Genomic DNA, 21,133 nt, shown 5'->3' on the forward strand with positions numbered 1-21,133 from the left:
TTGGGAAACATTCAAATTATTTGTTAGGAGTTCAACAGGCTGCTTTCAATTGCTGCGTGATGGCAATTTTAAGAAAAAAAAATCATTTACACATTATATGTTCTGAGATAGTGTGAAAAGAGAATGGAATACATACATGCTGGTCTTGAGCAATCTCTTGTATTGTGATAAAGTCTGTCAAAGTGTGTTCTGCATTCCGATGAGAACTTCACTGGTCCTGCTGTATATAAAAAAAGGTTTTATCAGCCAAAACAAATCAAGTTTATGGGCCCCATGATTTCTTCTTAAACAGTTCATAATCAAGCCTAAAGTGACTTTTTGTAGATAAAAAAATTTGGTACTGTGAAGGTTTGATGGTTGTAATCGTTTTAGTGACTGTGAAAGGTTGATTGTTCTAATAGATTAAGTGAATCGTCAATGGCAATACAAATTTCATTTAAGATCACAGATTTTCACACCACTAATGAAGTCTATCCAGGTCCTGAGACAACTAATGAGCTTAACCACGTGTCGCTGTTAACTTAAATCTCTCAGCTTCAGACCATGTGCCGGTGCTCTGCATTACTGCCTTATAATCCTCAAAAACACACAACAAAGCAGCTCACATGTTCTCAGTCATATAGTATATTGGCTAAGAGGAACAAAAAACATTTCTTAAAACATGCTCCAGGCTATTCTTGCATGGAAAAAGAGCCACGTATGCACCGCTTGATCTGTGTGCCAAACAAAATCATTTTGCAATATTTTCAAAGGCAGCAGTGCGCTTTAGTAAAGTATTAAACTGAACTCTTTGGTTTATTTTTCTTACCTGCAAAGTGCTGAATAAACTTGCTTTTCATGTTTAGATCGCGAGGAAGAATTTCTGGAAAGGATAATGTGCATTTGTTAGTTCACCCATAGTTCTTCTTTTTAAGAAATAAAAGGATGCAGACAACCGCAACAGGGTTAATGGTTTAAATGTGCTATAAAAACACCATGGCATTCGTCATGAGAGAGCATTTTGAATGCCACTGGAAGTTGTATTTGCAACACGCTAGTTTTCTTTCGATCTGCACTGATACTCAAATGCATTTGACGCAGCATATTTCAAAATATTGAACTTAGTTTACCATTCCAAAAATGAAATAGTTCATTGTTTTTGTTGTTGTTGTTGTTGTTTTTCTCAATATGTTGCTGATGTGTTATCCCCCTTAAGACACTGGCATTACATTTCCCCATTGTTGCCATCCATTCAGTCCACACCAGTAGCCAGCTGCAGCTTTCGCCCGACAATCTCAAAAACATGAGGAAAAACGTGTTCCTTGAATGGTCTGAGAAAACAAAAATAGGACTTTTGTCCTTCAGGTGCAAACAAAAACACACAACACAGTATGACAGGAACGATGGTCTAAGGACACTGATAACTTGGCATTCCTCACAGCTCTGGCTATATGAACAAAATATTTTGTGTTATAGTAATTACAAAAAAAATAAAAATAAATCCATATCATGAAAGTGTGATCATTCAGAGATTTAACTAAAGCATTGTGATACAAATCATTTTCCAAGTAATCAATTTTTACAATTATGTACTGCATTGGCATGGTGAACGACTGGTTAGCACATCTGCCTCACAGTTCTGAGGAGCGGGGTTTAATCCCCGGCCCCGCCTGTGTGGAGTTTGCATGTTCTCCCCGTGCCTGCGTGGGTTTTCTCCGGGTACTCCGGTTTTCCTCCCACATCCCAAAAACATGCATGGTAGGTTGACGGAAGACTCTAAATTGCCCGTAGGTGTGCATGGTTGTTTGTTTATATGCGATCGTCTGACGACCAGTTCAGGGTGTACCCCGTCTCTCGCCCGAAGATAGCCTCCAGCACGCCCGCGAACCTAGTGAGGATAAGTGGTACAGAAAACGGATGGCTGGATGTACTGTATTACAAAAGAACTACCAAAGAACACATTCAGTCCCATTTACGCAGTGTCCCTGAACGCACCTCGCGTTCCCGCGCAGCTGCGACGTGCCTGCCATGAATGGTGGTCGTGGCCGCACTGAATCGGGCGCCAAATACAGCGTTTGTCCGCGAACATATGAAGGTTCGTGTTCAGAAGGGTTTGTCCTGGAAGTCCCTAACAAAACCTGGCATTCTTAAATGAAAATTAACTTTCGTTCGAAAACTGTTTTTTTTTACGCCACCATGAACGCTTTCCGCAACCCACTTTGGGTGCCCACCCACCCATTGAAAATCACAGCTGTAAAGTATTAGAGCCAGTATAATGTAAATACACAATGTGCTGCAGCATTGCAGTAATAATGTATTTTTTTTTAGTAATAGTTGTATTTCTAAACTGCACAGGTCGTGCTTGGAGCAGAAGTAGGGACTGGTTTCAAGGACAATGGCAACCACACAAGAGCCCATTCGCCACCACTAATGAATGAAATTCAGATGTGGGTAAAATTACCAATTCTTTCACTTCAATATGTATTGTATATTTGAAAATATTGTGTTGAAATGAATTGATTGTATAATCATTACATTTTTATTGTCCTTAGTGTGTGTCTGACTTCCAATTCCTGCCATAGTCCCTGTACTTTCTCTGCCGTTTGGGGCAGGAGAGCCCGATACCCCAAGTTGTCAAGGAAAAAGTATAGTGAGTGGAACCAATTTTTTTTCAACTGCTCTTCGGAGCAGTTGCGAACTCTGCCTACCAACAAGTGACCATTCAAATAATGCATGTGACATGACCTTGACAAAAATAATCTGAGCAATTCTGTTGAGCAACATTTATGATAGGAAGTTAAAAATGCATTTCTGTGATGATTTACAATGATTAACACAATTTATGTTATCTGTGCATTTAAGTAGATTTAAAAATAGAGGGAGCAGAGAGCTTTGATGTGTTTCTTCTACCTTTATTTTAACATCAAAAGATTTAGGGCTCTATTTTCGTAACTCGCTTGAATCCGGCGTGGCATGTGGCATAATTCTGCTTGGAGGACGGTGTTGGTAATTTCGTGGACCAGCGTACCCCAGCGCATTTAAAAGACGCACGTCAGCGCTGCTGTGGGCGTGATCACAGCCGACTTCAATCCTGTCCAATCAAAGTGGCTCCTCTTGTACCCTTTAATTGTGGCATTGGACATGACAGAAAATGAAAGTTATTTTCTCAAGTCCGGGAGGTTGATGCGAGCAAAGAACGTTTATATGGAACTGCAAGCAGACCTCCATGGGTAGATAATGTAAAATTGGCTTGGAAGGAAATAACAAATCTGCGATCTGAAGTGGGCACTTGGAGACCTGACAACCCCCCCCCCCCCCCGGCCCCCGACCCACCCCACCACCCACTCCCAATCGTTCGTGTGCCCTCCAACCCCACAGCTGTGCCGCCCAGTGAGATGATTTGACAATATAATCCAGCCAGCCATCTTCCATACCAATTATCTCACTAGGGCCGTAGGGAACACTATATTAATGATGATATTAATAATAATAATGAGTTCAATGGATTGATTTCTACAATGATTCAGAGGAATTTCTAGGGAAATTCTTGGAGGACCATGTGCAGTGCCACCCAAATTCTTATGATACCTGATAGGCCTTTACTCTGTTATGTCAGGGCCACATACGGCGATTCTTACAGCATTGAGGTGCAATTGAATGTCGAATCTTGAACTCCAGAGTCGTGCAGTACTGTTGTACAACAGACTTTTCAGAGTAATCCACAACATATAATTAGTCACCTGTGAGACTTCGCGGACCCTGGATTGTGTCTGGATTTTGGCCAAGAGTTGCTCACATTCATCAGGAAGGATGCAGCTACTGACATTTCCCGCTTTGAAATTTGGGGATTGCTACAGAAAGGTAAAAATAAAGACTCCACAGTGAGTCCAATGATCTGGAAATCTTATAAAAGGAAAATGATGAAACTGCTGAAAACAATCCCAAATTGGGCTGATTTTGAGTTGTTAAAATCTGCTTTGTAGTATCGTAAGTGATCGATGTTGGTTGTGTCGAGATTGTGATATAGATGCCTAATTCGTATCAGATACTCTCAATGATTCTCACAGTGTGGTATGAGTACCACTATTGGTACGCAGGCTCTCCCTAGTGGTACATGAAAGAATGACTGCCCAGTAAGCACAGTTCCGTTTTAGTACCATACATTTGCATTTAGATAATATTGATGTTTTTTTTGTTTGGAATACATTTTTATTTCACTTTTGAGCAATAACTCATTTGAATCCTTTAAGTAGTTTTGCTGATTTTCCTATATTTAAGCCTAGTGTTAAAGTTCAATCTGCATAATGTTTCAATGGCTTACATCCATCCATCCATTTTCTGTACCGCTTATCCTCATGCGGGTCGCGGCCGTGCTGGAGCCTATCCCAGCTATCTTCGGAGGAGAGGCGGGGTACACCCTGAACTGGTTGCCAGCCAATCGCAGGGCACATAGAAACAAATATCCGCACTCACATTCACACCTACAGGCAATTTAGACTCTTCAATTTACGGACCATGCATGTTTTTGGGATGTGGGAGGAAACCGCAGTACGAGGAACCGGTGGGATATATTTAAGCAGGTATATTTCCATGGTTCAAACATGTAGGAATGTGTAGGCATAAGAAAGTTGATAGATGAAGTAGCATCCATTTTTCAGTGGTGCATGGTTTCACGCATTCAGCAGACAGTCCCATAACGTTCGAGAGCACATACGATGGGTTGATTTTTCAGGGTTTGAAGCGTTATTTTTTATATACTTGGTAATTTTTTTTAATCATTCAAATTTGGCATGGTTGTTAACAACACTCTTCTCTGTGGTGTGTCAAGAAGACATTCCACTTTACATGGACTTTAATTATTGCACAAATATAAAAAAAAAAGAAATTGTTAACACAAGTAAAACCCAAGATGCTGAGTGATTAGCATATAATGTACTGTACGGCTGGCGAAAGCTAATTTTTATTTGGGCTCTGGGGCAGGGATGATTGTCCCCCATGAATACTGCCTAAGTGGCCATACAAAAGTTGCGGCAATAGGAAAACAAATCTAAGCTATTCTGTTGATCTACATTGCTTCAAGCTTACCACTCTTGTGCTACATGGTCGGTTCCTGAATCACCCCAAGTAAATGTTTTGAATCTTCGACTGAATCAGGACTCACGAGTCCGAGTCGCCATTAGGATCTTATGAGTGCTCTGGCTGGCTACTGATAAGTATACAAAGCGAGTTAGCTGACTCATCCTAAACACCACAGAATCTGATGTATTGTTAAATATGTTTATTGACTTTTAATTCGTGGATTCTCGAGAGACACAGCAGACGAAGATAAATCTCTGAATCTCGTCACTGACTCAAGGGAAAGAAATCACTTTATCAAGTGACTCAAAGTAACCCGAGTCCATCTAATTAGCCCAGTTTATCGCCTTTTCCTAACACTCTTATTTTGGAAAATCTCTTACTCTCTAACGTGGTTGTGTTCAGAATTAACCAATCACATTTGTCAGCACATACAGTACCTGCTACCATGCAAAGTACGTCCGATTAATCCCAAGTATAGTTCAGGTGTTCTAGAAGGCTTTTCCTGTCATTTTTGTAGACAAATCTTACATCACAAGCCATGGTCTGCACAGCTTCAGTAGCAGTAGCAATTTTTGGCAGGTACTTCATGGTTAGTATATAGTATGTGACAACAATCTTACATCTTCTTATGTTTAGCGCAGACATACAGTATGAAGAAGGTGAAGATTGGGTCGGGTGACAAGAGAAAAACATCCAAGCCTAGTTACATTTTTCAAAAACACACTTCAAATCTTCCAAACGTGGGAAAACTCCATGAACTCAAGATTCAACTTTTGCGATATTATTTCAAAAGGTTTGGTGAAAACACAACACTGCTCATCACCAAAAGAACAACATACTGTTCAGTGAAAAAGGATGGTGGCTGCACAAACCCTATCTTGTTTTTCATCTCCTGGAACAGGGGCCTTAGTAGGGTGGAGTGAATTATGAACCGTTCCAAATAGCAGTCAGTGTTACCACAAAACCTTAAGGCATCTGCTAGAACTTAACTCTAATTTATCTATACAGTTCTTTAAAAAGAACCACAGCTGGAAACCAAGTGCTGTACACTGATAAAAATCAAACATAAATAAAAACATCCATCAATCCATCCAGCCATTTTCCTCTTGTCCTCATTAGGGTCATGGTCGTGCTGGAGCCTATCCCAGCTGATTCTGGGCGAGAGGCGGGGTACACCCTGAACTGGTCGCCAGCCAATCCCAGGGCACATATCAACAAACAACCATTCGCACTCACATTCACACCTACGGGCAATTTAGAGCCTTCAATTTACCTACCATGCATGTTTTCGGGATGTGGGAGGAAAGCGGAGTACCCGGAGAAAACCCACGCAGGCACGGGGAGCACATGCAAACTCCACACAGGCGAGGCCGGATCTGAACCCAGGTCCTCAGAACTGTGAGGCACTCACCCACCGTGCGCCCATAAAAACATTTAAGATATCACAATGGATACAAAACAACAATATATATATAGCAAAATGTCAGGAAAAGCCTACTAGGACAGCTGGAATTTTTTTTGGGGGGGTAATTAGAGGCAATTTAAATGCTGGCAGGTGTGTGCTACTCCCATTTAACATGGGTTTGAATGAGATTGGTTAATTCTGAACAGCCATATCCCCAGTTATAAGCAGGTGTGCACACTTGTGCAACCACATTCCAACATTTAAGTTGTACACATTATTGGTCGCATTAGTGGTGGGAAAAGTTGTGTAATGAGTTATCTCGGTCTCATTTTTTATATCACAAAAACCTGGCATATGAACAGGGGTGTGTAGACCTTTTATATCCACGGTAGCTGATGTTGTTGTCTACACCCACACACCGTAACTTATAGTCGCTAGTTCCTTACAGAAGTTTATTTTCCATCAAGGCAACACAACTTGATCCAAGCACCCAATTGTTAGAGTTCTTCTTATTCTTTCATTATTTTCAAAAACATCCATCATTGCGTGACCGCCGCGCTTTGGTAGCATCACATGCATCATTTGCTGATATGCTTAATTTTGTGTCCTCAAAAGATAAATTCCATCCACCCACTGGTCTGAGAAAGGTGCTTTTCCATTTGCGCAGGCTGATGAGAGACTGAGCTGTGTGCCTGAGCAACACCTCTCCAACACGAGCAGACTCACTGGCATGTTGGGATAGAATCTCCACGGTAGACAAAGTATATTATTTCCAGTTAATAAACCCCAACTGCACATACTTTGCCAATGAGGTTTATCATAGTCACTCAGGCTATATTCGTCTGCAGTTCTAGTTTGTTTCATAATATCAGGGCAAAGCCGAACTGGCCAGATGTCCATATATGTAAGTAAGGACATGAATAACACAATTTACCTGTACCCTATATTAAAAATACCCCACCGACAAAATAAATGACCCAAAGGCACAGGTGTCAAACTGGTGGACCGGGGGCCACATCCGGCCCGCCACATCATTTGATGTGGCCCGCAAAAGCAAATCATGTGTGTCAACTTCATGTTTCTTGCGAAAATATCAAAATTGCAAATTGTCGTCACTTGTAATAACATTGAAATATAACAAGCATTTTTTATGTTCCCAATCCCCCTTTTAAAAGAAGTTTAATAATAGTTGAAATGTTTTAGACATGTTTTTAGAGGCTTGTGATTTCAAAACTAGTTATCCATCAATTTGTTGTGTATATATGAGATGGTAATTATTTTTTATGGGTTCACAGTCATAACAGGCATCAGAGGGAAGTCAGAACTACGATGTGGCCCGTGACAAAAATGAGTTTGACACCCCCCTTGATCGATTATTAAAAGAATTATGTTGATTGTGTGGAACTGATTGTGTGGAACTGATCGTTGATGAATCGCATCTTAAAGCAATCAAGGCAAAATTGAGTGCACTGCTAGGCTGCAACCTGTAGAGGCGCTGTTGACTCAACTAGTTTGAGATCTAACAAAGAAGTATTCCAGGCAGAATTATCAAGCAATATGAAACTGTCATGGAAACAGGAGATAAGATTATTCATCCGATTAAAGACATTTACAATTACAATGAATCAATTAATTTAGACCAATGCAGTCAAAGTAGTAATTGATTAACTAGTCAATCGGGGATTAGATTTAGACTCCTGAGCATCTTTACAGACCTCAGGTTTCGTGACTGACGCATTTATGTACACACCTGCTTAAAATACCAGGCCTTTATTTGTCTTTTTAATTAATTGGACGAACCCCCGGGCGACTTTTTAATAGTTTTTCCTAGTCAGCCACTAAAGCTAAGAAGGCCGAATACAGAAATACTTCTTCTGCCCAAACATTTTGGACAATTCTCCACTTGTAGCTTTGTGGTAACAGTTTGAAGAAGGCCATTTTCTGTTCCAGCAAGACAAGGCGAGATCCAAAAACACTTGCTCGGGCGAGTTTGGTGTGGAAGGCCTTGATCTTAGCCGCCTGAAACAGGCCCTATGTGAGGTCCACCCTCAATAACATATGACCTCATCTGGACAAAAACCTTTGCATGGAAAAAAAGGAGTCCATGTGTCTCCTTTAAGGTATCCTTTAAAGGTACCCTAGAGCTAAGGTAACAGTTTTACAGGTGGGCAGCATGGTGTGGAGAGTGGTTTCCGCATCTGCCTCACAGTTCTGAGGTTCGGGTCTGAATCTGGGCTCAGCTTGCGTGGGTTTTCTTTGGGTGCATCAGCTTTCTCCCACATGTCCTACAAGATTCCTCAAAGACTGAATTCGCCACAGGCTCGAAGGAGAATGGTTGCTTGTCTATGTGTACCCTGCGATTGGCTGGCGACCAGTCCAGGGTGTACATCCGCTCTCACCCAAAGTCAGATGGGATAAGCTCCGGCTCACCCGCAACCCTAAATCAGAACAAGTGCTATGGAAAATTAAAGGATGAAAAATGTACAGGTGTGTTTCAAAACCATCAAAAAATCCATGCTAAAAAAAAAAAAAAAAGCATTGCCTTTGAAAGTAATTTAAGGGAGACTTCACCCCAACTTTCACTTTTTCATGCAAACACTAGTCTTCTTGTAATTATCATCAGCAGAATTATTTTTTTGTCATCGCTCAAGAAGCTCCAGCATGAATGCAGCGACGGTCATCATTCATGCTTTCGGATTCCTCACTGAATCACGGTGAATGAGTCATTCGCCTTTGGCAATGTGACACTCCTCCTTGATGGTGTTACGCTTCCCATCTTCACTCTCTCCATCCATCACTAAAGCCCAGCTGGAATGAGGGTGAAATTTTCCACTGACAATCGGTGGAAATTTGAGAATATCGCAAAGAAAAACACGTTTGCCTTCAAGTGCATCAAATCCATTCTCAAATCACTTTAAGTCGATCGTTACGATAATTTGGCTCACTCAAGGCAAATGTACTCTTCTGTATATGCACAAGAGATGTCGTCCATATTCCACACGAGCTTTCAATTCAGCCAAACTAACTCCGGCTGTAAATTGGACAGACGCTGACAATGACAGCTGTCTCCCACGCTAAAATGACGGATTATGCTTTGATCATCACAAACTAAAAATAAATCTTATCAGCTTACCGATGAGTTTACTGTTATCCAGCCTGGGAACGTACCAAGGCTTTTCACGGGAGGGCATCTTCAGATCTTGAAGGGAGCCAAGGAGTCCCCGACTGCTGCGTCCGGAAATGTGTTTGTCCCGTTGCTGGCTCTCTCTGATCACCTGCAAGATTAAATCCATCAGGGTCTTCTCCTGCTTGACCGCACACTGGCTGGAGGTGACGAGCAGAAGGAGGACAGTCAGGACTATGTGCCATTTCCTCTCCACCTGCATGACTTGGGGTGCAAACAAGGCAACAACAACAAAAACAAGTTACTAGTCCATGGAATCTCAGAAGCAAACACGTCTAACCACTTTCAATCATGTCATTGAATCCCGAAAATGTTGACTTTCTATAAATGTGCCCCAAAAAAAAAAAAAAAAAAGTGCACTGAAGTGGAAAATAAATGAAAGAAATGTGACAGCACACTTACTAGTTTTGAGAGTGGACGCAGTTGACTTCGTCAAATGGTTTGAAGTCCTGGTCGCAGCGAGCTCTCCTTGTTCAACGCGGTCTTTGGAGCGATATTCTCCCGTCTCTACTTATAAGTGGTGCAGCCGGCTTGTTGGGGGTAATACAATCGATTTGGTGTGGGTGGCAAAGCAAGGTTGACATCTTTGGTGCAGTTTCCTCCGGCGGCGTTCGCTCACTTTGGCACGCTGCGCCCCTCCTTTGCGCAAATCACAACTTCAACAACTCATTAAAAAAAAAAAGAAAAAAGAAAAAAAAAAGGGCGTCCCCGTGCGTGAACATCTTACAACTTACATCATTCCTCTTGTATTTGAACTCAAGAAAATAAGCAACCGGGACCAAGTAGCCTTTATAAAGACGTTGTTGTTGTTGTTGGGGTTTTTTTTGTTTTTTTTTTACCTGTTGCTTGCCAGCTTGACAATAGCTCCACGCAAAGATGAGAAGGAACGAAATTAATATTTTTCACCTGAATGAGAGGTATTGATTGAAGAACACTGAAAATGATAACTTATACTTTTTATTGCTTTCAAGTGTGTTCTGGGGATTCGGAGGAAAACTACAGATTTCGAAATTATCCTGTTGGCAGTTGCAATTCGCGTTAAAAAGAAAAAAAAACTTTTACTACTGTACATCAACGGTGGGAAAGTACATAATATTAAAACATTTTTCTCGAATCAAACACTTTAGCAAGTGACATAATTCTCCCTAATGACTCGTAATTGCCCATTATCACTCTCATCTATTTATTTTCTTTTTCTATTATTATCTCGAGTTTGGAATAGTGATATGATATCGATATTTAGCGAGTTATTGTTTTTCGTCCAGCATTCATTCAATTGTATTTACTAAGTTATCCTGCTGCATTGTCATGAAATGCTATTATAAACGCCAACGTTTGATTGCTTTTTTTTGTTGGAGGAACTCCTGTCCTACGTTACATTCCGGTTCAGTAGGTGGCAGTGTGACACCTTTAAGAAAATTGCAAATCCTTCCAAAGAAGAGCTGATGTTGTTTGCCGTGTCCATGGCAACGTAATCTCGCGGTAGGCGTTTTGACTTTCCAACGTTAGCGTAACGTCAGAACTCATGGTTGCGTGTAGGAACGGCGGTTAACAATGACTTCGAATCCTACTTTCCTTTCACTTAAATGAATTTCCTTTGTATGTTCTTAACTTTAACGAAGCAAACAACGCGGGCGTTCAGCCTACTCGCGTTGAAGATGAAGAGAAATTAAATGCAATTCAACATCCCTGATGACGTACGGGGTAAAAAAAAAAAAAGAAAAAAAGAACAACAAACAAAAAAACATGGCGTAAGTAATCGTTCCAAGATTGATCATTGGGCGGCATTTAATTCATGGAGATCTCTAACTAGGGAGGTGATGGGAGGTGCAAACATTGGATGTGAGAGTTACACATATGAAAATATCAATTCTGTGTATCCTAATCTGCTTGCCGTGGTCGTCTCTCTGGTTGTAATGGCTCGACTGTAAATACTTGTTTTGGGATTTAAAGGGCTCGGATTTAAAGGGCTCTGCTCCATTACTCTGCTGCATTGGTGTCAAACTCAAGGCCCAAGGCCCGATCCGGACCACCACATCATTTCATGTGGCCCGCTAAAGCTAATTATATGCGTGTACTTCACGTTTCTTGCTCAAATCTGAACCAAAATTGAACATTTTCATTTTGAAGATATTGCAAGCATTTTCATGTAGAACAAACTCGTTTCTTTGTCTCTAATTTCAAAACTAATAATCCATCAGTTTGTTGCGTATATGTAATAATATGGTGAGGCGGCTATACATTTACGTGGTTTCAGTCATAACGGCCCTCTGAGGAAAACCATAACTGCAATGTGGCCCGCACCAAAATTGAATTTGACACCCCTGCCTTCTGCTTATATTTAAATGTGGCCTGTGTTAATGTAGAATCATAATATATCATCATATCTGTTGTTATGTATTATTCATATATCTTTCAAAAAAAAAAAAAAAGTGAAAATTGAATCTTCACTCTGGGGAACAATTAAATGTTGTTTTCTTCCTTAGATCCCAGTTTTTAATTACTTTTTCTTACAGCTCCCACCCACAGGAGTCTTGACTAAGAGTTAGCCCACCTCTGCCACGGAAAAGAAATGTCGCAAAGGTAAAGTTGCGAGCATATTCCTCATTTACGCCAATACAGTAAACCAGTGATTGTCAAACTTTTTACACCAAGTGCCCTCTAAAAAAATTGCTTAGCGCTCCAAGTACCAATTGGATCACCATTACGAACATCAGTATTAGTAGTAGTAGTAGTGCAGGAGGCCTATGTGTTCATTCAAAAATGAGAGACATTTAATTCCCAAGTATATTATTATGAGCCTCTGTAACATTATGTGCTTAAGTATAAGAAAATAACAAAACTGTACTTAAATCATGATTAAATTAAATTGTATTGCACAAGCTATATAAAAACTGCACGCAGATAAATGCTGCAAAACAAACCGTTTTTTTTTTAAAGATTGAATACACATACATTTAAGATAAAAGTTAAATACAACTGAACTGTACTGAGGCAATAATTCTTTCAGGTACACCTGAGAGAGAGCCGGCGTACTGTTGGGGCCACAAATTGGAAATCACTGCTCTAAGCCAATGGGCTGGCAAAAGTTGGATTTAATAAGGAAGAAGAAATTCAACACTGAATTGAAGTGTGTTGCATGGTGGAGCATTTTGGCAATTTGCTTCATATATTTGTCAGCTAGCTGCAAGCAATTTTGTGAGTTAAACAAAACAAATTGTCTTAATTTTGGATCAGTTTAGTACCTTTTACGTAACGAGAAAAATGCGTGTAACCTACAAAAATAAGTCAATATTTAGTTCTGATTGATGGCTCTTTGATACTCTTTTTGTTTGACCAAGTCCAAAGAAGACTAAATACGCATTAATCATTATCTGTAACACAACTGTTTTTTGTAGTTTTTTTCTATTTTTCTTATGATTTCTATCATGTCTTTCGTTTGGGCCAGATGCCAACAGTATGACCTGGAATCATAGAAATATGTAAACTTGCAAAAAAGATGCTCAGTTACATTACATTACCTGAATCTGGATCCTACTAATTAAAAAATGAAGGCCGTACATTACAGTGTCAGAATGGTGTCATTTTGCTCGTATCAAAACACAATATTTCCGACATTAAACCCATTGTCTTGGCGTTGGGCGTTTTTTCCTTATGACTGAATTTGCATCCCAGGACATACAACGAACTGTGGGCCGAGGCCCAGGTAGAGTTGAGTCGTCTGCTAGTCGAGGAGCTTCCCGCCCAACCTGTTAAGCCAGAAAAGGACCGAGCGGTGTTCTTCCAGAGACTGGCCATGCTGTACGTGCGCTATCTGCAGATCCTCAGACAGCTAGAGAAGGTCTACGACCAGGTGGTGCACCCGCAGAAGAGACGGCTTATTCTGAACACCCTTGAGGGTGTGATGGGCCGAGTCTTAGAGCTGAAGAATGAAATGGTGGAAAAAGAGTTCTCTGAGTACCATTACATGGATGATGTCCTACATGACCTGAAGCTCACACCTGTAAGTTGTATTCCCGAGAGCTCGATTTACTGAAGATCCAGTCGATTTGTCTTCCGCCAGTAATGAACTTCTCTCTCCAGGCCGACCTCGAGGTTCCGATCCCTCAGTATTTTTTGAGTGAACGCAGCAAAGGCATCCGAGAGCGAACGTCAATGCTCACAAATATCCTTCAAACGATGGAGACTACAGTAACGGAAAAAGTGAGTATCTTTCAAAACTCCATTGGAACATCTCCAGACAGTTTAGAATGCCGCCACTAGGGTTTTGTCGAGATCCCGTAGGTTCAGCCACGTCACTCCCATTGTGTCATCTTTCCACTGGCTCCCTCTTCATTTTGGGATTCAGCACAACATTTGAAGTCACTTCGAGTCAGAGCCCAGTTGACATTCCAGTAAGACTAGAATGTTTCACTTGTTTTTAATTTTTTATTTTCAGTAGAGTTTTTATTTGTGTTCTTTTTTAACTGTAAAAGAGTCTGTTTTTTATTTTATATATGTATGACAGTTAGAGTCCCCTGTGAAAAGTGAAATCACATTTACTAACTTACTTACAAACACTCACCAACGTCAACATTAGGCATACTCGCACAATCTATGGAGATTCAATTCAAGGATAGGGGAAGGAACGGCTCCACAATCGGCAAAAAGAAAATACAAGTCTCATTTCTAGTTTCACAGAAACAGGTTCTGTAATTTTTGTTGATTTATTTATTTCGTTTTTTTTATACAGCCATTGTATTGGACTCTGTAGATTGTACCAGTCCCGAATGATGTTTCCAATGAGCTTAAGTCTGTATTGTGTGTGTCTCTTTCAACTGGTCCGTTAGCGTGTGACAAAGAACATGAGTCAAGACGAGGCCATCAGAATCATTCAAGTGGCAGAGAGAGCGCGCCAAGGCCGTCTGAGGGCAGCCTTGAATGAAGCCAGCAGAAGGTTGAGCAAGATACCCGTGACCGAGGCCCCGAAGCCCGCTGACATGGACCGAGCTGCAGTCCGCATTCAGAAGGTGCTTTGTCGTCAAGAGATCCCCCTCAAACTTGGTGCTGAAAAGACTGCTGATTTTCATTTGCAGGTTTGGAGGGGCTATGTCGAGAGGAAGAAGGCAAAGGCTGCTCGAATTGAAGATATGATTTTCCTGGGAATGGTAAGCAAAATGCCATCTATGATGCAGACTGAATGAGCTCTGTTGGCAGAAAGTTCTGCTTTTCTCGTTCTGTGCAGTCACCCAAACTGCTTGACAGTACTGTATGTTGTTTTATTTTGCAAACATTTCTGTCAGGCCCCGCATCCAAAATACCAGGCGCCGTGCGAGGCCATAGTCACTGCCCACGCAAATGAAAGAGCCACACGTAACAAGCAGAAGGAACATGAGGACGACTACCAAAAGTCCGTGACGGCAATCGCAAACCACCTCCTAGAGGTGGAGGGTCACGACTTAGGCAACAACATGAAAGAACAAATCAGGCAGTGGTTTATTGAATGCCGGTCAGTTGGACACAAAGGTCTTGTCATGATTTGTGTTAAAATAGTTTAGGAACTTGTTCTCCTTCGTCTTTCAGCAATCTAACAGGGGTTTTCCCAGACTTTCCAGACGACGATGAGGGAGGCTCGGCCATCCTTTTTGCTGAAAAGGATTATCTGCAGGTAAAACACACTTTCAGTCAAAAGAGGATTTGCTTGCAGGCATCACGTGTGCTGTCTTTTTTGTAGTTACTGGAAGAAATGGCTGAAAACGAAGACGATGGCAAAAATAAAAAAGGAAAGCCAGAGGAGAAAAAAGATGCTAAAAAGTCCAAGGGGAAGGATGCGGTAATGGCTGTATTCATTCATGTTTACTTCCCAAACAAATCAGACAATGCAATTATTAACTGTCCACAAAATAAATCCATCAGAATGCACAATAATTGGTTGCTCAACCACAGGAAGAAGAGGAGGGCTTAGTGATGCTACCTTCGGCTTTTTTGGCAGACTTGGAAATGTACAACAAAACCTTTGTTGGTAACTCAACTTCAGCTGCTTTCAAGTCATTACACTTTGTATGGAAAAGACGAGAGAATCACTTATTCGCAATGAACAAAAAAAATGTGAATGTCCCCACAAGATTTCTGGGAAACCCGCACTGAGTCTCGAAATTTCAACCAGCGGCACGAGGTGGAGCTGATCAAGGAGGAGAAGAGGGTGGACATTGAGTCAGAGATTCGAGTGAAGGTGAATATTTAGGAATGCGAAACAAGATCTCAACAAAAGCAATGATTACATTTGCTCACATTCACAATCATTGGAGATGGATGCCATTGGCAACACTGTTGTGCTTTCCTTAGGTGGATGAGCAAATGAGACAGGAACTGGCGGACTGGAGACTTGCTGTGGAAAAAACCCCAGCCAAAGTTTATGCGAAGGTGTCTATGGCTAGTAAAGACAAAATCCATGCGTCGCCTCATGTAATACTTGGTCGCTCTGCTTGGATTCAGGCCAATTGTGTCACTATGTTTGCAGAAAAAAGCAGGCAAGGGTGATAAGAAGAAGAAAAAGGGGGAGAAAGATTTGACAGCTGATAGGTGAGACCAACAGTGTCATGTATGAGGCGTAGAACTCAAGTCAAGCGGTCGATAACATTAACAGAGGAATAAGAATACACAAAGTGGATATAAAAAGTCTACACATCCCTGTTCAAATGCCAGTGATTTGTGATATCAAACAATTAGAACAAGATAAATCATTTTCATAATTTTCCCCTCCATTAATTTGAGCTTAAAACCTGGACAACCCAATTGAATTATATAAAATAATAAAAACCCTCTGACAGGCAATATAAATAACAAAGAACTGAGATAATGTGGCTGCATACTTTATAAAAGTTGACAGTGCAACCTTGGTTTCATTAAACCCCAACAACACCACAAATGGGAAAAAGTGTTACGCTTCGAAGAAATCCAGGTTGAACTTTTTCACCGTAATTCCAAAAGGTATGTTTGGTGCAAACACAAGACGGCTCCTCACACCATCCCTACAGTGACGAATGGCGGTGGCAGTACTTTGCGGCTGTTTTTCATCAGCTGGAACTGAGGCTTTAATAGTGGTACTTCTTCTGAACCGCAGTAGCAGTCATGTTTGCACAAAACCTTCAGGCTTCTGCTGAAAAGCAACAATAACAACAAAAAACAGGAAAAGCCTACTAGAACATCTGACATTTAGCTGTGGTTAATGTAGGGGACATTGAATGGTGGCAGTTATGTGCTGACTCCCGTTTAACCTGAGTTTGAATGGGATTGGTTCATTTTGAACAAAGCCAAATCCTAGTTATAAGAGGGTGTGCACGTGTGCAACCTCATGATGAGTCGTTTATTTTTACTTCTACATTCTATTGGGCTGTACAGGTTATAGGTTAACATTGGATTCTTTTTTTTTTTTTTTTTTAAAGGGATTTATCTTGGTTTATTTATATCATTAAAACCTGGCATTTGAACAGGGGTGTGTAGACTTTTATATGCACTGCATGTAACTCATTCCTGCCTTGTAGGACTCTTGAGTCTCTGTGTCAGGAGATGGTGGAGGAGGGTTTGTTGAAGCAGGCAAACACTGTGCGGTTGCACGACTACCTGGGTAAGTCAAAGTATTTATTTTTTATTTTTTTCAGCCAAAATTGACAATTATTTATCTCATTCTCATTATTTTTTTCAAGAATTAATGTGACGCTCAGCACTACATTGTACGCTCACTGACCTGACATAAAGTACACCTTCCCAATCTAACGAGAGTGTACAGACAGTTTGCTGAACCTGTAATAATCTGGTCAATTTATTTCCCTACACAAGAAGGGTAAAACATGACAACGTTTAAAACGTAGGAACTATTGCATTAATAGAGCTATGATCAAAACTGAGCATTAATAAATGCTAATGTTTTGACCAATTCAGATTAGGTTGTCCACGAGCACCTAATGTTGTGACCATGAGTGCATATTTTTAGTGTATAGCAACAATGTGCTGCCCTCTTCTGGTATGAAAGTTGATAACGCCAAGTTGTTGTTTTCTTTCAAAGGTGACTTCAACTATCTCGGAACCACGCTGAGACAGAATGACATTGAACCCATGCCATCAATGGCAGATGTGCGGCAAATCATATCTCTTTATGGAATTCTACCTTTAGGTATGTGACTCACACGTACAATAGACACTAATAGTTTCAAGTGATCATGAGTTGTTTGCGCTTTACAGGCTCTCATGCGGTCCATGAGAAGGCCCCCCTTACCAAGGCCATTCTACTAGCGGGGCCGGCGGGGGTTGGTAAAAAGATGTTGGTCCATACAATCTGCCAGGAGACTGGTGCCACCCTGTTTGACCTGTCTCCTCTCAATATTGCTGGAAAGTATCCAGGCAAGAGTGGCCTCACTATGATGCTCCATTTGGTCTTTAAGGTAACATAGCACATGGGAAACATTGCTTACGTTTGAGATGTTTTTTTTTTCTACCACACACACCTACCTATACCTATCCTATGTCTGCCTACTGTATCAACACACAGTACGCAATTGCCAGCCTGCCTACTAATACCTGCTTGCTTATCAGCGGTGGGAAGTAACAAAACTGTACTTAAGGAGAGTTTTCCCGTATCTAAACTCGTCCTGAATGTGTGCAAATACGCAGCTCGAAGAGCACTATATAGTGGATAATGTCTGCAGGCAATCGCTATTTCAAAAGGTCTGTTTTATGTCTCGGCAAACAGTGAGTCCTTAGATGATCACTTTTCACACAGGTCGCAAGACTGATGCAGCCTTCAGTGATATGGGTCGATGGCGCAGAGAAAATGTTCTACAAGAAAGTTCCCAAGGAAGAAAGAGCAGTATGGCTGATGAATTTGAAAAAAAAGAGCTCCTAAATACAGCATATAATTCATTTACTCTATCTGCCATTGCTAACAAAATTATGTTCTACATGTCCAGTTAGAACCTAAACGCTTGAAGAAAGATTTGCCAAAATCACTCAAGCTGATCAAAGAGGAGGATCGTGTTCTCATAATAGGAACAAGTAAAGATCCCATTAGTGCGGATGTCAAGTCGCTGTGTAAGATGTACACAAAAGTCATCCTCATCCCAAGACCCGACTATGGATCCAGATATGGTATGAAAACACACTAACACTAAGATAGCGCAAGCATATCTATTGTAATCTCCAGTGTTTGTATGAATCGGAAATGATTTCAGTTTTGTGGAAGCAACTGATCCAAAAACATGGAGGGGAGATAACTGCAGCCTTGGACCTCAGCTCCCTGTCAAAGATTTCAGATGGCTACACCGCAGGTCACATGATCCAGGCAATTCAGCAAGTTATTACCAAGCGACGAATCCTGCTGCAAGAAAAGAGGCCTTTGACTGCTGTTGAGTTTGTGGCCCCATTAGCCAAGTTCAGCCCTGTGTTTCAGGACGAAGAAGAGGCCTTAAAAGTACATTGGATGTTTGATTTCATGGGAAAGTAATACATTTAATACATTTCTTTATCCGATTAAATTGTGTTTGTATTTGTGTGTCTAGAAATGGTATGCAAAGACTCCCTTGGGGAAGAAGCGGAGTAAGGCTGCTGCAGAAAGGGAAGAGGCACAGCAGGCTCAAGCTAAAGGAAAAGGTGCACCAAAGAAAGGAAAGAAATAGTGTGCATTGTCAAGAAAATGCTAATTTTATATGTAATCTAGGTATCATTTTACATTAAAGAAAAAAAAAAAAAAAAAAACATCCCCAAAATAATAACAATGTTTATTTCTTCATTTAGGAAGAAATAAACATTGTTATTATTTTGGGGATGTTTTTTTTTTCTTTTTTTTTGAGACACTGCACATTGAGAAAGTCATTTTGGCCCTATGTATATTCCACAAAGTGTATATTGAAGGTTCACAATACAAGCATAAAGTAATCATAATCATGACGTGTGCATCTCATTTTAGCCACTAGAGGGCAGAAAAACGCTTGCAGCTGCAGTCTGAAAGCGTTTTGGTGGCACTCATGGAAGATGGTTGGGCATGACAATCTTTCATACCTTCCCAAAAGTTAGCGTCATAAATAGCAATGATACTTGCTCTTACCACTAATAAATGTGAGTGTGGGCAGCACAATAGAACAAAACATGTAGGTTTAAGACTAAATCCTCCGTAGGATGAATGTAAAACGGTTGTCTGTATGTGCTCTGTGATTGATTGGCAGCCAGTCCAGAGTGTACAAGTAATATGCAAAATGGATGGACGGTTAAGATGGAAATGTAATGACTAGAGAGGTTAAATGAGTGGTTAGGCTTTTAACTAGTTGTCAGCTTCAAAGCTGTGTTGTAATTAGACATGCAGGATTGTTGACCTGGTTTAAGTCAAGGACATCAAATGTTATTTTGCTGCACGATGCAGCTGCCTGGGTATGGCACACAGCAAAGTATGTTATTACATCCACCTACAGGAAATGACTTTTAGACCAGCTTCTCAGGGCTAACAATTCTAATGGTACATGTTTTTTCACTTGAATATCATCTGCTTTTAGTTCTTGTTAAAGCCACTGTTATGTCTCTAAGGATGGTTGAATGCGAGCCAAACCATCGGCTTGTTCTCTTACGTGTTGGACTGAACCAAACCTACTATTTATCACATAACAAAACCAACCTTTGTATACCTGGGCTGGTGGAACTTTGGAAAGCGAGACTGGCTTGTAGGCTACTATTCCACTCTTGGTGATGACAAGTTGTTGTTGTTGTTTTTTCTTTGGGTTTTTTTTAATACCACAGCAGGACTGCAGAGAATACCGTGTCGATAAAGTTTCACTGGATTAAGGAGTGCTCAGTACCACATGGAGCTGTCTGTCAAGTGGAGCAAACACAATGCCGGGCTGCCTGTTTGCCTGTTTCTGTTCTGTCTGCCAGTCTAAATTAGGAAACACATATTTAAGTTTGGTGTAAATCTCACTTTTTAATAGGATGTCTGTTGAGGTACTATTATCTTTAGCTTGGACACCATACAGGGGTAATCATATCTATCCTTTGGACAAAATACCAAATGACAATACCCTGTGTAAGTGTTTTTGTGTGTGTGTGTGCGTGTGAATGATGACCCAATGAAATGCGAGCTCATTATTGCATAATCTTGTCATGACCTTTCAACTGTGACGGTGGAGGAGGATCCCTGAGGGGTGACGCGTATTATGAAGTGTCAAACAACGGACAAAGGACAATGACAGATTCCCTCATCACAAATCAAACAGTAGATTGCAATGATTTGCAAATCATTTTGGACCTGAACTAAACTGAACGTTGACACTTGTACAGTGGAACATGCTGCTGAACCCAACTGTACAACTGAAGTGTGGCGGCATTAACTATGTGAATTATAAAAGTCGACAGGACGAGAGTATAAGTGAGGGGATACACACGCGATTTGCATTTTCATGATTTATTTGTCGCAGTAAGTGAGTGACCCCACACCCAGTGAAGAGTCCTAGGGGTGTGTGTCTGCG

The 21,133-nt window shown here is 40.9% G+C and overlaps 2 protein-coding genes across 5 annotated transcripts in view; one reads left to right on the plus strand and one right to left on the minus strand.

Moving 5' to 3' along the window:
* Positions 1-10,305, minus strand: part of alkal1 (ALK and LTK ligand 1) — a 26,378-nt gene extending 16,073 nt beyond the window's left edge. Inside the window, exons 1-4 of the mRNA XM_061780253.1 lie at positions 10,050-10,305; positions 9,597-9,851; positions 809-862; positions 137-220 (exon numbers count right to left, since the gene is read on the minus strand). Of these exons, the coding sequence (XP_061636237.1) occupies positions 137-220; positions 809-862; positions 9,597-9,849 (391 nt within the window). The 5' untranslated portion in view covers positions 9,850-9,851; positions 10,050-10,305. The remainder of the gene's footprint in view (positions 1-136; positions 221-808; positions 863-9,596; positions 9,852-10,049) is intronic.
* The window catches only part of zgc:153738 (uncharacterized protein LOC558115 homolog), a 24,443-nt gene extending 5,067 nt beyond the window's left edge, over positions 1-19,376 (plus strand). The window contains exons 1-22 of one of the 4 annotated variants that reach the window (XM_061780249.1): positions 2,052-2,256; positions 2,335-2,426; positions 2,532-2,629; positions 12,164-12,230; positions 13,323-13,650; positions 13,731-13,850; positions 14,477-14,656; positions 14,723-14,794; positions 14,930-15,135; positions 15,210-15,294; positions 15,361-15,459; positions 15,573-15,648; positions 15,752-15,858; positions 15,972-16,049; positions 16,147-16,208; positions 17,171-17,253; positions 17,692-17,799; positions 17,868-18,067; positions 18,406-18,492; positions 18,593-18,770; positions 18,854-19,092; positions 19,181-19,376. In XM_061780249.1, the coding sequence (XP_061636233.1) occupies positions 12,220-12,230; positions 13,323-13,650; positions 13,731-13,850; positions 14,477-14,656; positions 14,723-14,794; positions 14,930-15,135; positions 15,210-15,294; positions 15,361-15,459; positions 15,573-15,648; positions 15,752-15,858; positions 15,972-16,049; positions 16,147-16,208; positions 17,171-17,253; positions 17,692-17,799; positions 17,868-18,067; positions 18,406-18,492; positions 18,593-18,770; positions 18,854-19,092; positions 19,181-19,297 (2,436 nt within the window). In that variant the 5' untranslated portion in view covers positions 2,052-2,256; positions 2,335-2,426; positions 2,532-2,629; positions 12,164-12,219 and the 3' untranslated portion in view covers positions 19,298-19,376. Of the gene's footprint in view, positions 1-2,051; positions 2,257-2,334; positions 2,427-2,531; positions 2,630-10,275; positions 11,399-12,163; positions 12,231-13,322; positions 13,651-13,730; positions 13,851-14,476; positions 14,657-14,722; positions 14,795-14,929; positions 15,136-15,209; positions 15,295-15,360; positions 15,460-15,572; positions 15,649-15,751; positions 15,859-15,971; positions 16,050-16,146; positions 16,209-17,170; positions 17,254-17,691; positions 17,800-17,867; positions 18,068-18,405; positions 18,493-18,592; positions 18,771-18,853; positions 19,093-19,180 lie in introns of those variants that run through there. The other 3 variants (XM_061780250.1, XM_061780251.1, XM_061780252.1) reach the window with 3 other exon arrangements.
* The last annotated feature ends 1,757 nt before the right edge of the window (positions 19,377-21,133 follow it).

This window comes from Phyllopteryx taeniolatus, chromosome 7 (assembly GCF_024500385.1).
Source record: "Phyllopteryx taeniolatus isolate TA_2022b chromosome 7, UOR_Ptae_1.2, whole genome shotgun sequence".
Lineage (NCBI taxonomy): Eukaryota > Metazoa > Chordata > Actinopteri > Syngnathiformes > Syngnathidae > Phyllopteryx > Phyllopteryx taeniolatus.